General features: G+C 36.2%; 1 protein-coding gene across 5 annotated transcripts in view; it reads right to left on the reverse strand.

Moving 5' to 3' along the window:
• Nucleotides 1-17,992, reverse strand: part of PDE1A (phosphodiesterase 1A) — a 301,036-nt gene that overhangs the window by 69,658 nt on the left and 213,386 nt on the right. For all 5 annotated transcript variants that reach the window (XM_010959995.3, XM_045520418.2, XM_010959994.3 and 2 more), the window contains one exon: nucleotides 5,469-5,651. In XM_010959995.3, coding sequence (XP_010958297.1) covers nucleotides 5,469-5,651 — 183 coding nt within the window. The remainder of the gene's footprint in view (nucleotides 1-5,468; nucleotides 5,652-17,992) is intronic.

Below are 17,992 nucleotides of genomic sequence, written 5' to 3' on the forward strand. Positions count from 1 at the left end.
CTAATCAGGACTGAAAGATACATGATTCTGCCACAAAGTTCCGTGAAGAAAGAAGTTAACTGATTATCAGTCATGTCCCTAAACTTTATATGTCAGCCCACAAGCAAGCTGCATGCCTACACTATATTGCAGTAACTTCTCCTCTCAAGATGCCTGGACAAACCTTAATTTAATGATTATATCACCAGTTTATACTAGGGCTCAATATAAGAAATAGTCATTTAGAAAATATTCTGCATTGTTTATAAAACCACTATGGGGGATACTAACTTTTTTGATTCAGTGTACCTTATATTAAAAATTGTAAGACATATTACTCGGTTCTATATAAAAGCTATCATTTTTTTAAGATAACAAAAGCCAAGTAATTCATCATGTTTTGCTTTTTCATTTTGACTTCTTTGAAGTTCAGAATTAATATATTATTTTTACTTACATCAAAACTAGGCTTTCTTCAGACAAAGTATCTACCTATTTAATTAGAGACCTTGTTACTTTATTTCATGTTCCCATATGTTTATTTTAAATGACCTTAAATAATTTTTAGATGTTGGCAGTTAGTTATAGTAAAAAAATTATCCTTATCCTCTATTTCAATTGGAAGATTTCAGAGCAGCCTGTTAGAAAAATACTTAATATATATTAATTACTACACCGAGATATTTATAATTGTTCTGCTCTTGCAGGGCAAGGAAACTATTTAATCACATTCCCTATAAAAGACCCAGAAAATAATTACTGTCAGTAATGTTATTTAGTTCTTTTTCTTTTTTGGGAAAACAAACAGTATTTTCTATTTTTGAATCATTAGTGAAAAATGGAGATACAGGAGAAATGGAAGGGTGATAGAAAGGAAAAAAGTCAGGAATAAGGAATTTTTAAAAATTAGGTAACTTTAAATCAATGTGTCTTCATGGCGCAAAAAGGCAGTATGATGTAGCAAAGAGCACGCTTTGAATCACAGGTTAGACACTCACTAGCTGTATGACCTCTGGAAAACTATTTAATGTCACTCATTTGTAAAATGAGGGTAATTATAAGGTTTTAGTGAAGACTAAATGATATAAATGCCTAGCATAGTATTATAAGTACTCAATATAAGAAAGCCATTATTACTAATGTTACTGTTTTCATTACTCTGCAGCCAATGCCATTGGCTTCAGTTCTTACATTGTTTAAGACTCTTTGGGCTCAGTGAGAACTCTGCTGTTTCTTAGACTTGGAGTAGGCTGAGAAATGAATATCACTGTATATTCTCATTATACGGAAGGTAAAGAAAGACAAGGAAGAGGATTACTCTTCTAAGGAGATAGGAGAGAAACTTCCTCATCATTCTATAACTCTGTAGGTGGGAACAGAATATTAGGATGAAAACTTAGAAATATAAAATTAGGATGACTTATTCTGGAATCAGAACGATGTGGGAGAAGCCTTAATACAGTTGCTCCACAGTTGAGTAAATAGTCAACATATTACAAGGGGATGAACAAGAAAAATGAATTTCCTGCACTCCAACATGTAGTAACAGTCCAGATGGAAATATGTCGGATTACTTTTGGAAGGTTTTTACTATAGTTACAAAAATTAATTCAAGGGCGATTTGTCATTACCTGGTATAGTGAACCCGAAAAAAATGCGCACAACAGAACAGTCTCACTAGGGCATGCATCTCAGAGAAACGTGTGCAAATGTGCCTTAGGTGATAGTATAAGATCACTCATTGCATAAACAACCTAAATCTTTATAGACTTTTAGGAAAATTGATCAATAAAAAATAAAGAGAATTGATAAATAAATTGAGGTATATTTATGTATTGCATTAGTCTAGAGCCTTAAAAATGAATGAATTAAATAGTTGCATCTAGCAACATGGATATTCTCAAAAACATAGTGTTGAGACAAAAAAAAAATTAAGCTCTGGAAGGTTTTGCAAACTATGATACCATTAATTAGTTATCTCTAACCAAGGGGACGGAGGTGGGGGAATAGGATTGAGGAGGTTTGGCCATACGCATTTACCATATTTGTAATGATATATTTCTAAAAAATTAATCCAAAGAAAATTTTTAAGAAATGGAAAAACAATAACTTAAAAATTATCTTATGTTAGACACTGTGCTAGGCAAGAGGCTATTTAGTGGAGAACAAGGGAAATATAAGTGCTGCTTCCATGGGGCTTATTCAGGTGAAGACGGACAATAAATAGGAAATTACATATGATTACAAACAGCACTAAGTGTTACGTGGTAAACCACTGGTTGCGGTAGAGAAAGTGATGAAGAAATACAGAGTGATCAGGAAAGGCCTGTGGAAAGACAGAAAGGGCCGCCGGGGAAGGAAGGGAATAGCAGGATTGTTGGCCCCAGGGGAAGAGAGTTTAGGAATATTCAAGGAGTTGAAATCACACTAGTGTAGATATTCAGTTAAGGATAAGTAACATTAGATGAATCTGGAAGGTAAAGGGGGCCTAATCATGCAAAGCCATGATTCAGAAGTTGCCTTTAATGCCAGTTGAAGTGGTAAAAACTATCAGATGGTTTTAAGCTAAAGAATGACAGGAACTACTTTATTCTTTAAAAATCACTCTAGAGTGACTTGTTTACAGAAGGCAAGTGAGGAAGAGGGCAGCCCAGTTGAAAGCTGTAATCGTATTTCTGATGGCAGGTGACATGGCTTAGATTGGGGTTGTAGGAGTGAGGATGAGAAAGTGAGTAGGTTCAGGATACACTGGGGTAAGCAAATTCCCTGGATGTACTGAGGTAATGATTCTTGGGAGGAGATACTTGAGAGAAGACTCAAGAAGGCTTTCTGACTTTCAAGACTGAAGATGATTATTTTTGAAAGCTCAGGATAAACATATCCCACTCTGTTTATGCATTTACTAATGGGGATTCACAAGTAAAAAAAAAATTTCGTTTCAATATGTTTTTAGCTCATTGATTTTTTCAAGACTGTTTACTAATTTGGTTAACTTTTATAATATCTTGATATTTATACAGGCTATTAAATAAAATGTTTTATGTACATATGAAAAAATATCTTAACATGAAATATCTTGATATTTATATAGGCTATTAAATAAAATATTTTATGTACATATGAAAAAATGAAAGTTTAACATGTCAATATATTTCACAGAATTCTTCTTAATTTTTCTATTTAACAGGAATGGAAATTTAGTTGGTTTACTTCTATAATTTGCATTTCTTTTCAGTTTGCCAAGTTCTGCAACATTTTCTTCAAAAGAAAAGAAAATATACATTCCTTCAGTAAAGCAAACATACTCTCTTTTATTTCTGATTCTCTCACTGACTTTCTGAACTACTATTTAGATGTTTCCAAATTGATACTATGGAATATTGATAGCTGTCATAAATTTGCCTAAGTTGTTTTAAAAATAGGAATATGATTATTAAAATTCCTTCTCTCCACCCCTATCTCTCTGTTTCAGATTTCTGGTCCCACCTGGCAGAGTTAGGAACAATTTATGCATTAGGGGTGGGAGGAGTGTCACCTCATCTAACTAATCATGCTTATTATGTTCATAATACTTATTATGAGGATACTTTCATCAAAACCTATTAGATATGGTTAAGAAATAGAAAAAAATAATTTGAATGATCACTGAGTACTTGTTATTTTGGGTAACATAGACATAAACCAAGATCCTAGAAACGTTACGTCTTATGGTTATAAGGCATCTTTAAATCACAATGAATACTTCTTACAATGCATTGTCATTTAAATTTTTAGAAACCCAAGAGTGCTTCTCGTTGTTCCTTTAGCAGAGGAAAATTAAAGTTTATAAAGTTCATTAGCAGTAATAACTAGAGATGTCAGAAGATAAAAAAGATGTGGTCTCCTTTAAATTTAATTTTAAGTACACTGACAAAAGAGAATTTCTCTGTTCCTCAATTTTATTAGGTTTAAAAGTGTTACACTTTTCATAATAATATAATGTAATTGTTTTTTAATATAAGGGATTTCTAATAACTAGTTTTCAACTTTGTCAGATATAAGATGTTTATTTCAAGTCTTCTTGTAGTTTTAGTTCTAAAACATCTTGTTTCCAGACAGAAAAATAAACTGGTCTTAAGGGCTAAAGAATGTAAAATTGGGCTGGAGAGGATGTGGAGAAAAAGAAAGTCTCCTACACTGTTGGTAGGAATGTAATTTGGTGCAGCCATTAGGTAAAACAGTATGGAGATTCCTTAAAAAACTAAAAATAGAGTTACCACATGATCCAGCAATCCCACACCTGGGCGTATATCTGGAGGAAACTCTAATTTGAAAAGATAAATGTACCCCAATGTTCATAGCAGCACTATTTACAATAGCCAAGACATGGTAGCAACATAAATGTCCATCGACAGATAACTGGATAAAGAAGATGTGGTGCATATGTGTATGTATGTGTGTGTATATGTATGTATATATATATAAAATGAAATATTACTCAGCCATAAAAGAATGAAATAATGCCATTTTCAGCAACTGATGGACCTAGAGATTATCAAACTTTCTCAGTCAGAGAAAGACAAATATCATATGATATCACTTATACATGGAATCTTAAAAAAAAAAAGACAAACGAACTTATTTATAAAACAGAAACAGACTTAGACATAGGAAACAAAATTATGGTTAGCAAAGGGGAAAGGGGTGGAGGAGGCATAAATTAGGAATTTGGAATTAGCAGATACAAACCACTGTACATAAAATAGATAAACAACAAAGTCCTCCTGTATAGCATAGGGCACTATATTCAATAGCTTGTAATAACCTATAATGGAAAAGAATATGAAAAAGATATATATATATATATATATATAACGTATAACTAAATCACTATGCTGTGAAACAAACACAACATTGTAAATCAACTATACTTCAATTAAAAAAATAGAACATAAAATTGAGTCATATTAACATGTGTTTCACATTAGAAACTCTGGTGATTTGACTCAGTGCTTCTAGGCGCCGTCAAGAGACAGACATGTTAAAAAGCTCTTCAAGAAAATTAGACATGAGAGAGCTTTCCTCCACGATGGTAAGAGGATGGTCTTTTCTCTTTAGTGCAGAGAAGAGGCCCTTGATTTTGGTATATAGTATAGAACCTATTTTATCAGATGTTACATTTATTCAGGTAAAATTAGCTTTGTAGCATATGAATGTATCATAATCATTTTTAAACAGTTATTTACAAAGGTTCATATGAGGTGAATGGTCATTTGAAAGTCTTTAATCTTAGTTTTTACATCAATTTAAAATAAACAAAAATAATAAATCCAGGACAAGACATTTTTGCTGTAGGTAAATTCATCATAAAGTCCTAAATCTGTTCATTCTAGGTATACTTATAATTGCAGTTTTCCTCAATAAGGAAAATATGACTCTCATAACTTTGATATAGTAAGTATATTTGCTGCCTTTCAAATTTTGTCTTGAGATACCAACAGTTTACTTACCTTTCCACAAAAATTCCAGCTTGAACAGCATGCACAATGCTTCGAAATCTTGGTTTTTCCTCAGATTTCTTTTTCATCATCCCCATTTTCCGTGTAAAGGTAGAAGCCAACCAGTCCCGGACTTCCGATGGGACTGAATCTGACTGAATGTCACTGAGTTCATCATCAGTATCCAGCAATCTTCTACAAAAAATTGATAGTGGTTAAACTTTAGGAAAAGTGAAGAAAAACTAGTAACAACAAAACAAGCATTGCAATAGGATTTAAAGTACAGCATGTCACTCTCTGATCATATTTTAATAAGAACTATCTTGAAAAAATATTTGGGTTAACATTTGGAAAGCTCTGAATTTCTCAAACTGGTCATCTTCTGAAGGCACTGACTAGTGGACATTTGAAGCTTTCCAAACATTTAAGTACAATGATACTAGTCTGGAGATATGACTATTAATATCATTAATATATATTCCAATAATGAATACAACTAAGATAATACAGGGAAGAGAGTTCATAAACAGATGTCTATTAAAGGAAGCAAGTGCAGCAGAAAGAAAAAAGAGGGGGTTGAAGCTATAAAAGGTGTGTCTAACAAGCTTGTGTATACTGAGTACAGAAAGTACATGCTATGAGTAAGGGTTTGGAGTTTACAAAAGTCATTCACATGTGTTATTTTATTTGATGAGTACCTCTAAATTTTAGGAAAATAATAACTTACTCTAAAAGATATTCATTTTGATATCAGCATCACAGATTTTTTAAAAAGTGAAAAAAAAGAAAAATGAAAACAATGGATTATTTTGAAAGCTAGGTGATCCAGTTCATGTCAAGTGGAAAAGAAACACCTCTGGCTAAGAGCAAATGCTGTCCTGAGGGTGGGGGTCTACTGGGTTTAGAACTGCTAGGTGAAGAAATCAACTGTGTGAGGAGAAAATGAACAGGAACTGAAAGCTGTCACTGCCACTCCCGAGATGGATAACATTGAAGGGGCTGACAAGTAAAAATAGCTGCATTGAGGCCGGGCAGCTCCAGTGATCCAGGACTTCCCAAAGGCCTGAACTGGCAAGTGAGTGTGAGAGGTTCTCTACAAAATGCAAAAATGACTGTTTACAGAACAATCGAGCTTTGCCTCCAGCAAGAACACAGACCAGTTCTGCCTGTCGCTTGACTAGGTTATTTCCTTGTCAGTGCAACAGTTTAATAACTCAGAGCTATTTTGGGCACACTTTAGCTTTGACCTTTGGGTTCCATTCACTTTGGTAAATTTCTTCACACACAGTGAGGCCTAAGGATTATGAGCCGATGGGAAGAAGGTAGCCAGAGACGGCAGCGTGTCCTAAAGGCACCAGAACAAGTCATACACCATCAGGGATGAAGGAAAGGGCAAAAACCAGGAAGCTCATCCAAACAACAAAAAACTACCGAAAAGAGACTCACAAGATAATATGATTTCCTCTATGTGCTACTGTTTTCTATGAACATTCAGAGGACAGTCATTTGCCAATATTTATTTTTCACAGTATCAAATAAGCATGAATGCATTTGTGAAAAACCTTATAATATATATATATACAACTTAAGTGCTGGAGCTATGAAACTAAATGCATACGTATGAAGACAAAAAGACATAGCTGGAAGTTAACATTGATTAATACTTACCCTAAATCATATTTAATTGTTTTTCGGCTCTTACTTTTGGGTGATTTTGATCTACACTTAACAAATTGACATCGTAATTCACAGCAAAATATACTTTTTCTTTTTTTGCCCATTTAAAATTAGATTCCTTAGTCAACTGCAGCAAGACAGTACTCTACATGGTGGAAAATTTCAGGGCTTATGCCATTTCTATTACTGACTATGCCATTTCTATTATTCCTTATACAGTGATCAAATAAAACCACAGAGCAGGACAGGTGGAATGGGAATCATTGTGTTGTAATCTTGTGATGTCACTGTGCTCCAAGAATTCTACCGCTGCCTTGTTTTATTATCTGCTTTAAGTAGAGTGACAGACACATACTAACGGTTACTGATTTCTCCTTTGCAAATTTGATGTAGATGACCTTAAGCCTGTATGTCCTAAAATCGTAAGTTATCCAAGACAGATCATCAAACATGACAAAATTAGCATATGATAATGAAAGTTCATATAGGAGGTGGTACCCAGGAGTCTGGCAATCCTTAGTCATGATGCACAATATCATTTATTGAGAAGGAAAGAGCATATAATCTTAGGGGGAAAAAAGTGATGTAGGTTAATTAGTGGATACAGAAATAAAGGAAGAGAGTGTGTAAAGAGAAAAGCATGGAATATTCTATTGTATACCTAAAAAAGCAAATCTTTAGAAAGCAACAAATACCTCTGTGATGGTTAATTTTATATGTTAATATGGCTGGGTTATGATGCGCAGTTGTTAGGTCAAATACCAGTCTAGATGTTGCTGTGAAGGTATATTTTAGATGTGATTAACATTTAAATCAGTAGACTTGGAGTAAAGCAGACTACTCTCCACAGTGTGAGTGGGCCTGATCCAAACAATTGAAGGCCTTAAGCGAAGACAGAGGTCCCACACAAAAGGATTTCTGCCTCCAGACTACCTTCAGACTCAAGATTGCAACATTTACTCCTGCCAGAATTTCCAGCCAGTGTCAGCCTCTTTTAAAATATAGGTTGGGGGGAGGGTATAGCTCAGTGGTAAAGTGCAGAGCTTAACATGCACGAGGTCCTGTGTTCAATCTCCAATACCTCCATTAAAGTTAAATTTTTTTTTAAAAATCCTGATTACCTCCTCCCTTCAACAAAAACAACAACAAAAAAGTATAAGTCAGACCATATCAATGCCTACTTCCTACAACCCTATGTAGCTCATCACAAGTTGTGTCTCCACCTTCATCTCTTAACAATTTCCATCTTACTCATTTTGCTCCAGCAACACTGGTCTGATTGCTATACTCAAATCTTCCAAGCTTGCTTCTGCTTCAGGACCTTTGCACTTGCTGTTCTCTCTGCTTAGAATCTCTTACTCAAGCTACTTGTTTGGATCATTTTCTCACTGTTTTCAGGCAGACAGGGCTTCCCTGACCCTTCTACTCAAATAGTGAACACCTTTATTCTATCTCTTTATCCTGCTTTATCCTGCATCTTGGCACTTACCACTACTTGATATGCTTATTGGATTGTTTATTCATTTTATGTTTTATCCACTAGACTATAAAGACCTATGAAGACTATAAAGAGACAAGAGAGTTGGTCTGTTCTTATGCACTGTTGTAGCACCAGCATCTATAACTGTACATGGCACAGACTGGAGGATCAACATCTAGAAAGACTTACACTAAACTATTACAAGTGATTATCTTTGAAGAGTGGAGTGAGGATGGAGATGGTAAAAGAAGTTTTAGTCTTTTAGAATCTCGTATTATTTAATTGATAAGAGCAGCAGCATCCTGGCAGTAATTCTCTATTGCCAATCATCTCTTCACTGCCTTTATGTTAATTTGCCCTTAAACAATCTATTGAAAATTTTTGAAGCAAATTATGGGGAAATGTATATTTGACATGGAAAAGATATTAAACATTTTAAATAGCATTTTGAATTAATTGCATAAGAAAGAAACATTTTTTAAAAAATTGTATGCATTGTTTACATGCCTTTAGCCAAGGACCTCAGTATTGCTATTAAGGACTCACTTTTTTATGCTCATATCATATATCAAATAGAATATGGTAAGAAATTTCTAGTGAAGACATAAATAAATTATAGTGGACTCTTCAAGATAATTATTTCAGTTTGGGTAGAAGAAAGTTAAAAGACAAGTGGATAAAACATATTTAAACAAATTTTTAAAAATAAGCCAACACACTTAACGGCACATGTTTCTCCTCTTTTCTTCCTTTTTCATTTTCCCTTTCCCTGACACCTGCCCCATACTTCTGAGCACCACAAGGAGCTCTTTGGATTTCATTTGACCAAGCTAGATAGGACAGGAATGAAAATGACAGTATAATACAAAATAGCAATCCTGGGCTTTTGTTAGAGAATTATCAGAAACAATTTTTCTACACATTTATCTAAGATGCAAAGATATCTAAATACTTAGATAAGATTGTCACATGTAAAACATATAGGACTACTGTCTGTCCTCATTTCATTTTTGACATAAATTTCTCAAATACTATAATGAATCTTGCTTCGAATAGATCAGTTGCTCTTCATCCTAGGCTTAGATGGTGGGGTGAGCATAATTGTTTGCTCCATGAGTGCTCTTAAAAAATGGACTTTGTGTTTCAGAAACTTACAACATGAAAAAACAAAACAAAAGAACTACTGGTGTGTTTCCCTTGGGAATTCTTAAAAGGTACTACACAAGAAAGAACGATTAGCAGTATATGTGTAAAATGTTATCACTGTTGACTTCTGAAACATGCTTCAACTGGTGTTTGATGCAACTTTCTCTTTTAGTCCCAATGGTGACAATAAAGCAGAAAGTGAGGGTTCCTCAAACATGAGCTGCATGCCAATGAGGGGCCAGCAAGCTGTGAAAACCGACCCTGCATCCAATCAGTGCTCTACTGATCCTCGGGAGCTATTTATACTCCAAATTTTCTCTTGAAATCAGATGACACAACTCCCAAAGGGCTTATATTTTGAACTAGAAAGTTTGTAGGAAAAGTGAATAAAGAAGGAGGTGGCCACGGAAGCAGAGGTCATGGGATTCTGACTCTTACAATTATATCAGTGAGAATATTTCTGTCCACAGTGGACTCTTGGAAAATGGTTGCACTCGTGTACCCATGTGGTTATTTCCAGCAATCAGTGCCCACGTTTACACCTGTTAAGTATTAACATTCAAGTGCTGGATGCAGTTAGGGGAAACTGGCTTCTCAAATTTGAAATTCTCTTTTCCTGCTTTACTATTCTTATAAAGGACATACTTCAGCAAGCAACTAACCCATTCAATTCTGCTCTAATATCTGCTGGGCCCAGGGTAGGAGCACATTTCTCCCAAATACCACATAATTAAATATTTAAAAGTTATATATCAGGTGAACGAACTTTTATATTTGTTCTCTCCTCCTACCTTTTAATAAGTTTCATAAAAGCCTCACAAGTTGGGTTGAAATTGAGAATTCTCATCTCCTTGTGTGATAAGGCTGGGCTGGTGGGCTGTGTCTGGTCCTCTGCCCCTGCCAACTTCCTGCTTAGGCTCACTGTCTGAGCAGGTAGACACTACTGCCTCCTAGTACAATCTCCATCAATCCATCCAGCTTTGAAAGCAGCTGCTTCTTGGCCACTCTTTGCATTTATGGAGAGGTACACAACCCAACAGTGTCTTGGGTTACCTTAGGAGGAAAGAGCTAAGGAGAGCCCCATTAAGACTACAAAGATAGTCTAGGAGACTTTTGGGTAGAGAACTCTGAGGTCTCTGTGCTCAGAATATGGTAGAAGGGCACACTGGACAGGGCAGAGAATTTCAGGGTCCATGTACCCAGAAGGAGGAAAAAGGCAGGGGCTCCAAGTTCTCCCTGGGCTTGAAGACCTATCATCCCTAGGAAGGGGCACACCAAAAGAGGGCCATGGTTGAGCACCCTAAAGTGGAGAACTGTGCCAGGGAAGCAGTTCCACTGGCTCTGGGCTAAAGGTGGAAGACTCATACTTGGTAATCACCTTCCAAGTGAGCCCTTCTGGGATGACTGTGGAAATTAAGAGAGGGCAATCTTTCTTCAGGATGGATATTCTTTGGAAGTTAAGTGGCTACCTCATAGGTAAGTCCATTAGTATTATTTCTTTGATTAACACATACCTGTACTCTGAGCTGCCAGCACTCTCCCCCACCGAGAAAACCCCTAAGGGTAATACCAAAGCTTCACCTAGACTTCAGAACAGATGATAATGCCAGCTAACTTTATTGCTTACTTACTATGAACCAGGCAAGAAGGCAAACTTTACTTCATTTAATCCTCACAATACCACCAGGAGGAAGATACAAATTATTATCAGTACCCCTATTTTACTGATGAATAAATTGAGACACAGATGCCTTAAGTGATTTACTTAAATCATACAACCAGAAATGGCCATGTCATTTTTGAACTCAAATCTATCTGATTTTAGAGTCTGACTTTTAAACTGCTGAACTTATCCTTCACCTCAATGTATGTTTTTTCTTACTAAGTGCCCAGGCTACCTTCACACTCAGACAATAAACATATCAGTAATCATTATTCCCGATTCCACCTCTATCCTGGAATTCAGGGTTAAAAACTGATCTCAAAGCAATTTTAAAGGAGTTTGGTCCACCAGATAATTTTTGGTTGGAAGCAGCTTTAATTTATTTTCCATGACTGGTATGTTGAATCATTTTTCTCAGAGAGAAATGTATCTGGATGGTAGAATTTCAGGGTACTTTGAAGTACAATATATTAAATGTCAGGATGGAAAGAGGTAATATATTTGAAATGTCTTTCCAACTTGTCAATAACCTGCTTCCTGAGTGCTAAATACATTTGGATTAATTTTTCCAGGCCACCACCCAAGCACATTTATTTATTTATTATTTATTCCTTGCTTTGTTTCAAAAGAGACCTAAAATGGCAGGCGCACAAATTAATGTCAACAGTCTTTTTTGTTTGTTTTTGTTTTGATTTGGTTTCAGTTTTGGCAGTTTTCTTTTTCTGTCTACTTGATAGGTTTTGTTCAATGTTTCCTTTGGCTTTGTTAATCTTTTTTTTTTTTTTTTCTTTTTAAACTATGAGATGATGACTATCATATCAGAGTAACTATGAAGACTGAACATTTGGGTGGATGTCAGTTATGCTGACCTTAGCTCTATTCCCAAGAGGCAAATTTGGCTAAAATGAGGTCCACAAAGAAGAGTGTTAAAGTTAGAGGTGGCTTTCCCCCAAGCTAAGGCCTATTGAGGGCTCAGCACCTCCTCTGTACTCACCTAAGTAAGCAAAGGTCCAGTCAGAGGAGGGCCGTCCCCCAGGACAGGCAGAAAGGGCCAGGAAATATTGGGGGAGGGTCTGAGAAGGAGTTAAGTTGCTCAGAGAATTAAGATCAAGATTATATTTTGAGAGTCATTTGGGAGATGGAAATGAGGGAACGGGTGAAGCAGAAAAATGCCACAGGCCTCTCTTGATGACTCCTGGCTTCCCACCAGGAAGTCCTTTTAGCTCAAAAATATCTTTGAAAACATTCCTTTAGGCTCAAAGCCTGACCTTCCACTAATTACCAATTTTTTTGATTAATAAGCAACCTCTGTGTTTAGAACTGCCCCAGGAGTTGGAATCCTGGCTTCATCACCTAATAGCTCTGTGGTCCTGGAAAAAATACTTCCTCTGTCTGAATCTCAAGTTTCTCTGTCAATAAAATAGAGAATAATAAATAACAAAACAATAATAATAAAGTAGAGATGATAATAGTATCCCTAGTGGTGGTTTTGGAGGAGAAAATGGGTAAATACACAGAAAGTACTTAGTGTCTGACACCAAGAAAGCCTTCAGCACACTCCCAGCCACTTACACATCTAGTATTGATCTTCATCCTGTGCCACTTTTCCAGGGCAGGAAGTTCCTCTTTTAATCAGGAGAATGAGACATGGAGGAGGGCATTACAAGATCCATCTAAGTATCCTTCCAAGGATCACTGAGTGGTAGGTTAGAGAAAAAAGGGTGGGGCTGCAACCCAGAGATGAAGCCTAAAGGCTCTGTTTTCCCAGATCTGGGAGAGGTGACCACACCACAGACCAAAGGCCAGGCCTGCCTCTTCTGTGCCCAAGACTTGTTACTTGAGGCACTCTAATCTCCAATTCAGCACCCCTGGCTTATTGCTCCTATTACATGATGAAATATTCTGTGTGGGGGAGGCATTTCAGCAAGAGGTCATCTCATATGCAACTGGGGGCAATATTTGGACCATATTCTTTTGATAAGACCTTGAAATTCTAATCATTAAATTTCTAACACTTTTCTCCACATCTCTCTTTTTGTACTCTCATTTTGACATCCTCCAGTACAGTAGTTCTCAAAGTGTGGTCCCTGGACTAGCAGAATCAGCAGTACATGGGAACTAGTTAGAACTGGAACTTCAAGAGCTCTACTCAAGATCTGTTGAATTAACAAGGCTTTCAGGTGATGCTGATAAACATTCAAGCTGGAGAACAACTCTCATCCATTCATAGCTTGCCAATTAATGGAAAATCTCTTCCAGGAATGTAAGATTCAATCCTCTTTTATAATATGGATTTAGCAGTACTGCTGATATCCATATGCCCCTTATTTCACTGTCAGAGATGGAGAGTGTTGGTGAACAACACAGGAGGGACTGGCAGAAGAATCTCTGTAAAGGTATCTTAATTAATGAACCTTTTATATTGATTTTACAAGTAAGAATTATCTGTATGTTACTTAATTGAAAATAAAAGAGTCAGCTTCTCAACTTTGAAGATCTATCCTCTAAGCAACTCTCAAAAATGCAATGCAGTATTATTAACTATAGTCACTGTGCTATACAGAAGAGTCAAATTCTCAGGGGTGGAGAATGGATACTAAGAAGAGCTGGGGCATATTTGGAGGATAGGAATGTGAGGGAAGACAAGGAATATATCTCTTTCTAAACCTATGAAGCCAAAATAGTAGGGACAATGACAAGAGGAAGTTAGCAGTAGCCAAACAGAATAGCAAAATAATTATCAATGTATATAATGTCCTTCATAAATATTTGCTGAATAAAGGAATAACTGTATAAAAATATAGGCAGATAGTCTCTGGTCTCAGAGGTTATAAAATATTCAAATATTTACAATGGATAGGTGAGGAATAAAGTCATTTTTGGGTTTTTTTGATGTATATGTTATATATATTAGCATTTTTAGTCAGGTCCTGCTTCATGTGTACAAAGATGGTATCACAATTAAAAAAAAATTTCCTGTTACTTGGCCCTTTGTCCATGTAGTCAGCCATGATTTCACTCATTGAGTCAAGTCATGTATAGCACACAATAACTTGGGGAGGGGAAAACTACTGTTTCAAAATCTAAGTTCTAGTGAGGGAGGAAAGGCCCAAAGATAATGGAAAAATATCTGATGAATCAGAGCAGAGTTTCCATTCCTATTATTGTCCAAAGATGCTCTAGGTTTATCAAGAGGAGTCAGAAAGAAAGACAGAAGAGATCTTGAAGAGGAATACAGTCCAATCTGATATTCTCCAAACCGAGACAAACACTGAGGGGAGAAACAGCACCCCAATACATTTCTAGGATCCTGGAGCTGAAGAATGCTGGATGCCCCGCTCCACCCCCAGCCCCACTCCTGGGTGAAACCTGGAGGACAGCAAGATCCCAGGGCAGAATTGGTTGATGTATGTCGAGACATAGCCTCAAAGATAATGGTGACTCAGACTAGGCTAATGTAGGTGGTGATGAGGGAAAAGAGATGGAGAGTAGACTGAGCAAAATATACTTTGGAGGTAGGCTTGCTGATGGAATATAGTAAAGAGTAAGGAAATACCCTTTTATTTAATAAGAAAAAAACTTAAATCTCTAACATTCAGTACCTGATTCTTGCCCAAGAAAACTTATGCTGTTTAACTGTATCATGGAATCAATATGTTTTATGAGTTACCTTGGAAACTGAACCAGCCTCTTATCTTTTTATAGGAAAATAGACTGTAAATTCTAAGTAGCTATCTTAGGTAATAAGTATTTGTGTTAGGACTTATTATTAGAACAAGGTGACTACCTAGAAGGATTAGATATTAAGAACATGGGCTTTGGAGCAAGGCAGACCGATGTGGCTGTAAGGATGTTCCCAATAGCAAGTGACATCAAACCTAACCCAAAGTAGTTTAAATAGCAGGGGAATTTATTATTTTTCTTAACAAGAAAGCTAAAGGTAGGTACACTCCAGTAGGGATTTTGTTTTTAAATCAGCAGGTCAGCAATATCATTAAGGACTCAGGTTTCCTCCATCTTTCTATGCTGCCAACTTTAGTGTTAGGTTTAGCTCTAACCTTGTAGCAAGATCGTTGTATCATTTTCAAGCATCATACCCAGATACAATGGCCAAATGCACAGAACTCCTTTTCTATGGAGAGGAAGTCTTTTGCCAAACCCGCATTAGTCTCACTGGCTGGAATTATAACACATGTCCATGTCGAGATTCACTGGTTAGGGAATTTGGGACTAATTACTGGTTTGATACACTCATCCCGAGCCTGGGGCTAGGATTGGTCTCCCCTGAATCCCTTGACTTTGCAGAGGAGAGTGAATAGCTGAGGGGAAAAAAGGGTTCTATTGGCAAGGAAAAAGAGAATTGTCATTGGGTATACTCCATTTCAGTTTGAACTTGTCTCTGATACTCAATAATTATATGATTCTAAGCAAGTAAATTACTTTATGTCTCAATTTTTTTAACTTTATAGTGGAATAATATATTTATCTAATTCATAGAATTTTTGAGAATTATATATAATCATATACGCAAATTGCATAAACTATTACCTTGTATATAATTAACTGTCAAATAACCTTAATTGTTATTCATATCATCATTAGAAAGAAATAATATTAAAAATTATATCTTTTTCAAATCCAGGAAATATTCATTTATATTTTATTGACCCAAAATAGCACAATAGTGAGGTTTTGCATAATATGTGGCACTTTTTATGTCAGTCATTTCTCAAAAGATCTGGTCAGATTTCTTCTTTTCCCTTATCACTAGTAAGGCTGTATTTGAAAGTTTGCAGAAAGTAACACACCACAGATGGCAGAAAATATGAAAATCAACCAAAATATATTGCAATTTTTTCTAAGCCTGGTTTTCACACTCCATCTACAGGGTGAGAACAGCCTACAAACACAGCACTCCAAACAGCCACCCCTCCCTACAACTCACACCATAAAAATGGAATTCATAAAAATCATAATTTGCTTTTTAATGATTCACTGAGCTCCAGCAATGTCTTAGCACATACCCTTCAAACTGTTTTCCTCAGGGACACCTCCAAATGGAAACAACTCTAAAAAAATACAAGAGCCCATATTTATAAATGCTTCCCAACTAAGCATATAAGCAGCAGCCTTGGTCACCCTGCTAGGGGCCAGAGTAGTTTAGGCATACACAGATCTTTACGTGGGACTTTGGGGCCATGGATAAAACCATGGAATTCCAGAACAGGAAGGGACTAGTAACTTCATCTCCACGTAAGAAAACCAGTAACTAGAGTAAAAAAAATCTCTTGCCCACAGGATTATCATTAGTAGGGGCAAACCCAGGACAGGAGTTGCTCAACATCCCACACAGACCCTGATCCAGCTCCCCCTGCATGGGGTGCTAACATAAACATTTTAGTTTTCACTCTAGAAAGGACATAGTTGTTGTTCTTGCTGCTGCTGTTTTAGGAAATCACGCTTTTCCACTCTCACTTCTTAGGCATGTGATTTAAATAAAATTGACCTCCTACCTGCCTCATGAGATTCCTGACCACTGAACTTGTATACCTGGTTCCTCTGGACATGATTGCTTGGGGGATAAGTATATTCCCTAACTTGAGCCAATGAAATAGGAAAAGTGTGTTTGTTGGAGCCTTTGGGAAAGAAATGCTCTCTTATTCCTACTGGATTTGAATGTGTGAGGATGTAAAGCCTGGAAATAGGGCCACTGTCTTGCTACCACCCAAAGCTTCAGAAGGAGGTCATAACTGAGCAGTCAAAACAAAAAGATTGATCCCTTGATGTCATTTTTGTCCTGACTCACCTGTGCTTGTGTGCACTAGCCATAAATATTTCAGCAACGAGAGTTTCTTTAAGGTGGCTTGGTTGGGTTTCATGTCACTTACAATTGAAATATTAATGAAGCTCTTTTCTTTTACCCTTCTTCCCTCCTCTGGCTCTAAATGTCTAAGGAGTACACCCAAGTCAATGCCATCATGACGTGCAGATTGTAGTGATTAACCACAAAGGGTTTCTCTCCACATTGTAATGATCCCTCAGTTTTAGAGCCCACAGTCTATATTTTGATAAAAATTATTGTCACACTCTAACCCATGCTGAGCAACTGAGTTTAAAATCAATGCTAACTAATCTTTTTGATTTTACAGTGCTACTCAATGTTTTGCTTATTTTAAGACCCTTAGCTGTGCATTAGTTAGCTCCATCTTCATCTACATTTACATCTTCATCTACATTTTCCACCTGTGGTTGGCTATTTGTTTCTTTTCTAGATAACTTCTTAAGAATAACTTCTTGACCTAATCTTTCTATAGGTATTACTTCTCTTTAACCTGAATCTCTTTTAAAATTATTTCCAGGCTAATAGAAGCCTTCCTTTCTAAAAAAAAAAAAAGTATTTTTTTATATATATATATATAAATGTCCCCATTAGCAGACTGTTCTATCTCTGCTTTTTCCTACTAGAAAATTTTTGAAAAAGTAGTCCACACTAATTTCTTCCAGAGCCATTCAACCTCAATTCCTCATGCTACCATAATCTAGCTGGTAGCTTTTTCTCTTTGTGAAACT

Source organism: Camelus bactrianus, chromosome 5 (genome assembly GCF_048773025.1).
Source record: "Camelus bactrianus isolate YW-2024 breed Bactrian camel chromosome 5, ASM4877302v1, whole genome shotgun sequence".
Taxonomy (NCBI): Eukaryota; Metazoa; Chordata; class Mammalia; order Artiodactyla; family Camelidae; genus Camelus; species Camelus bactrianus.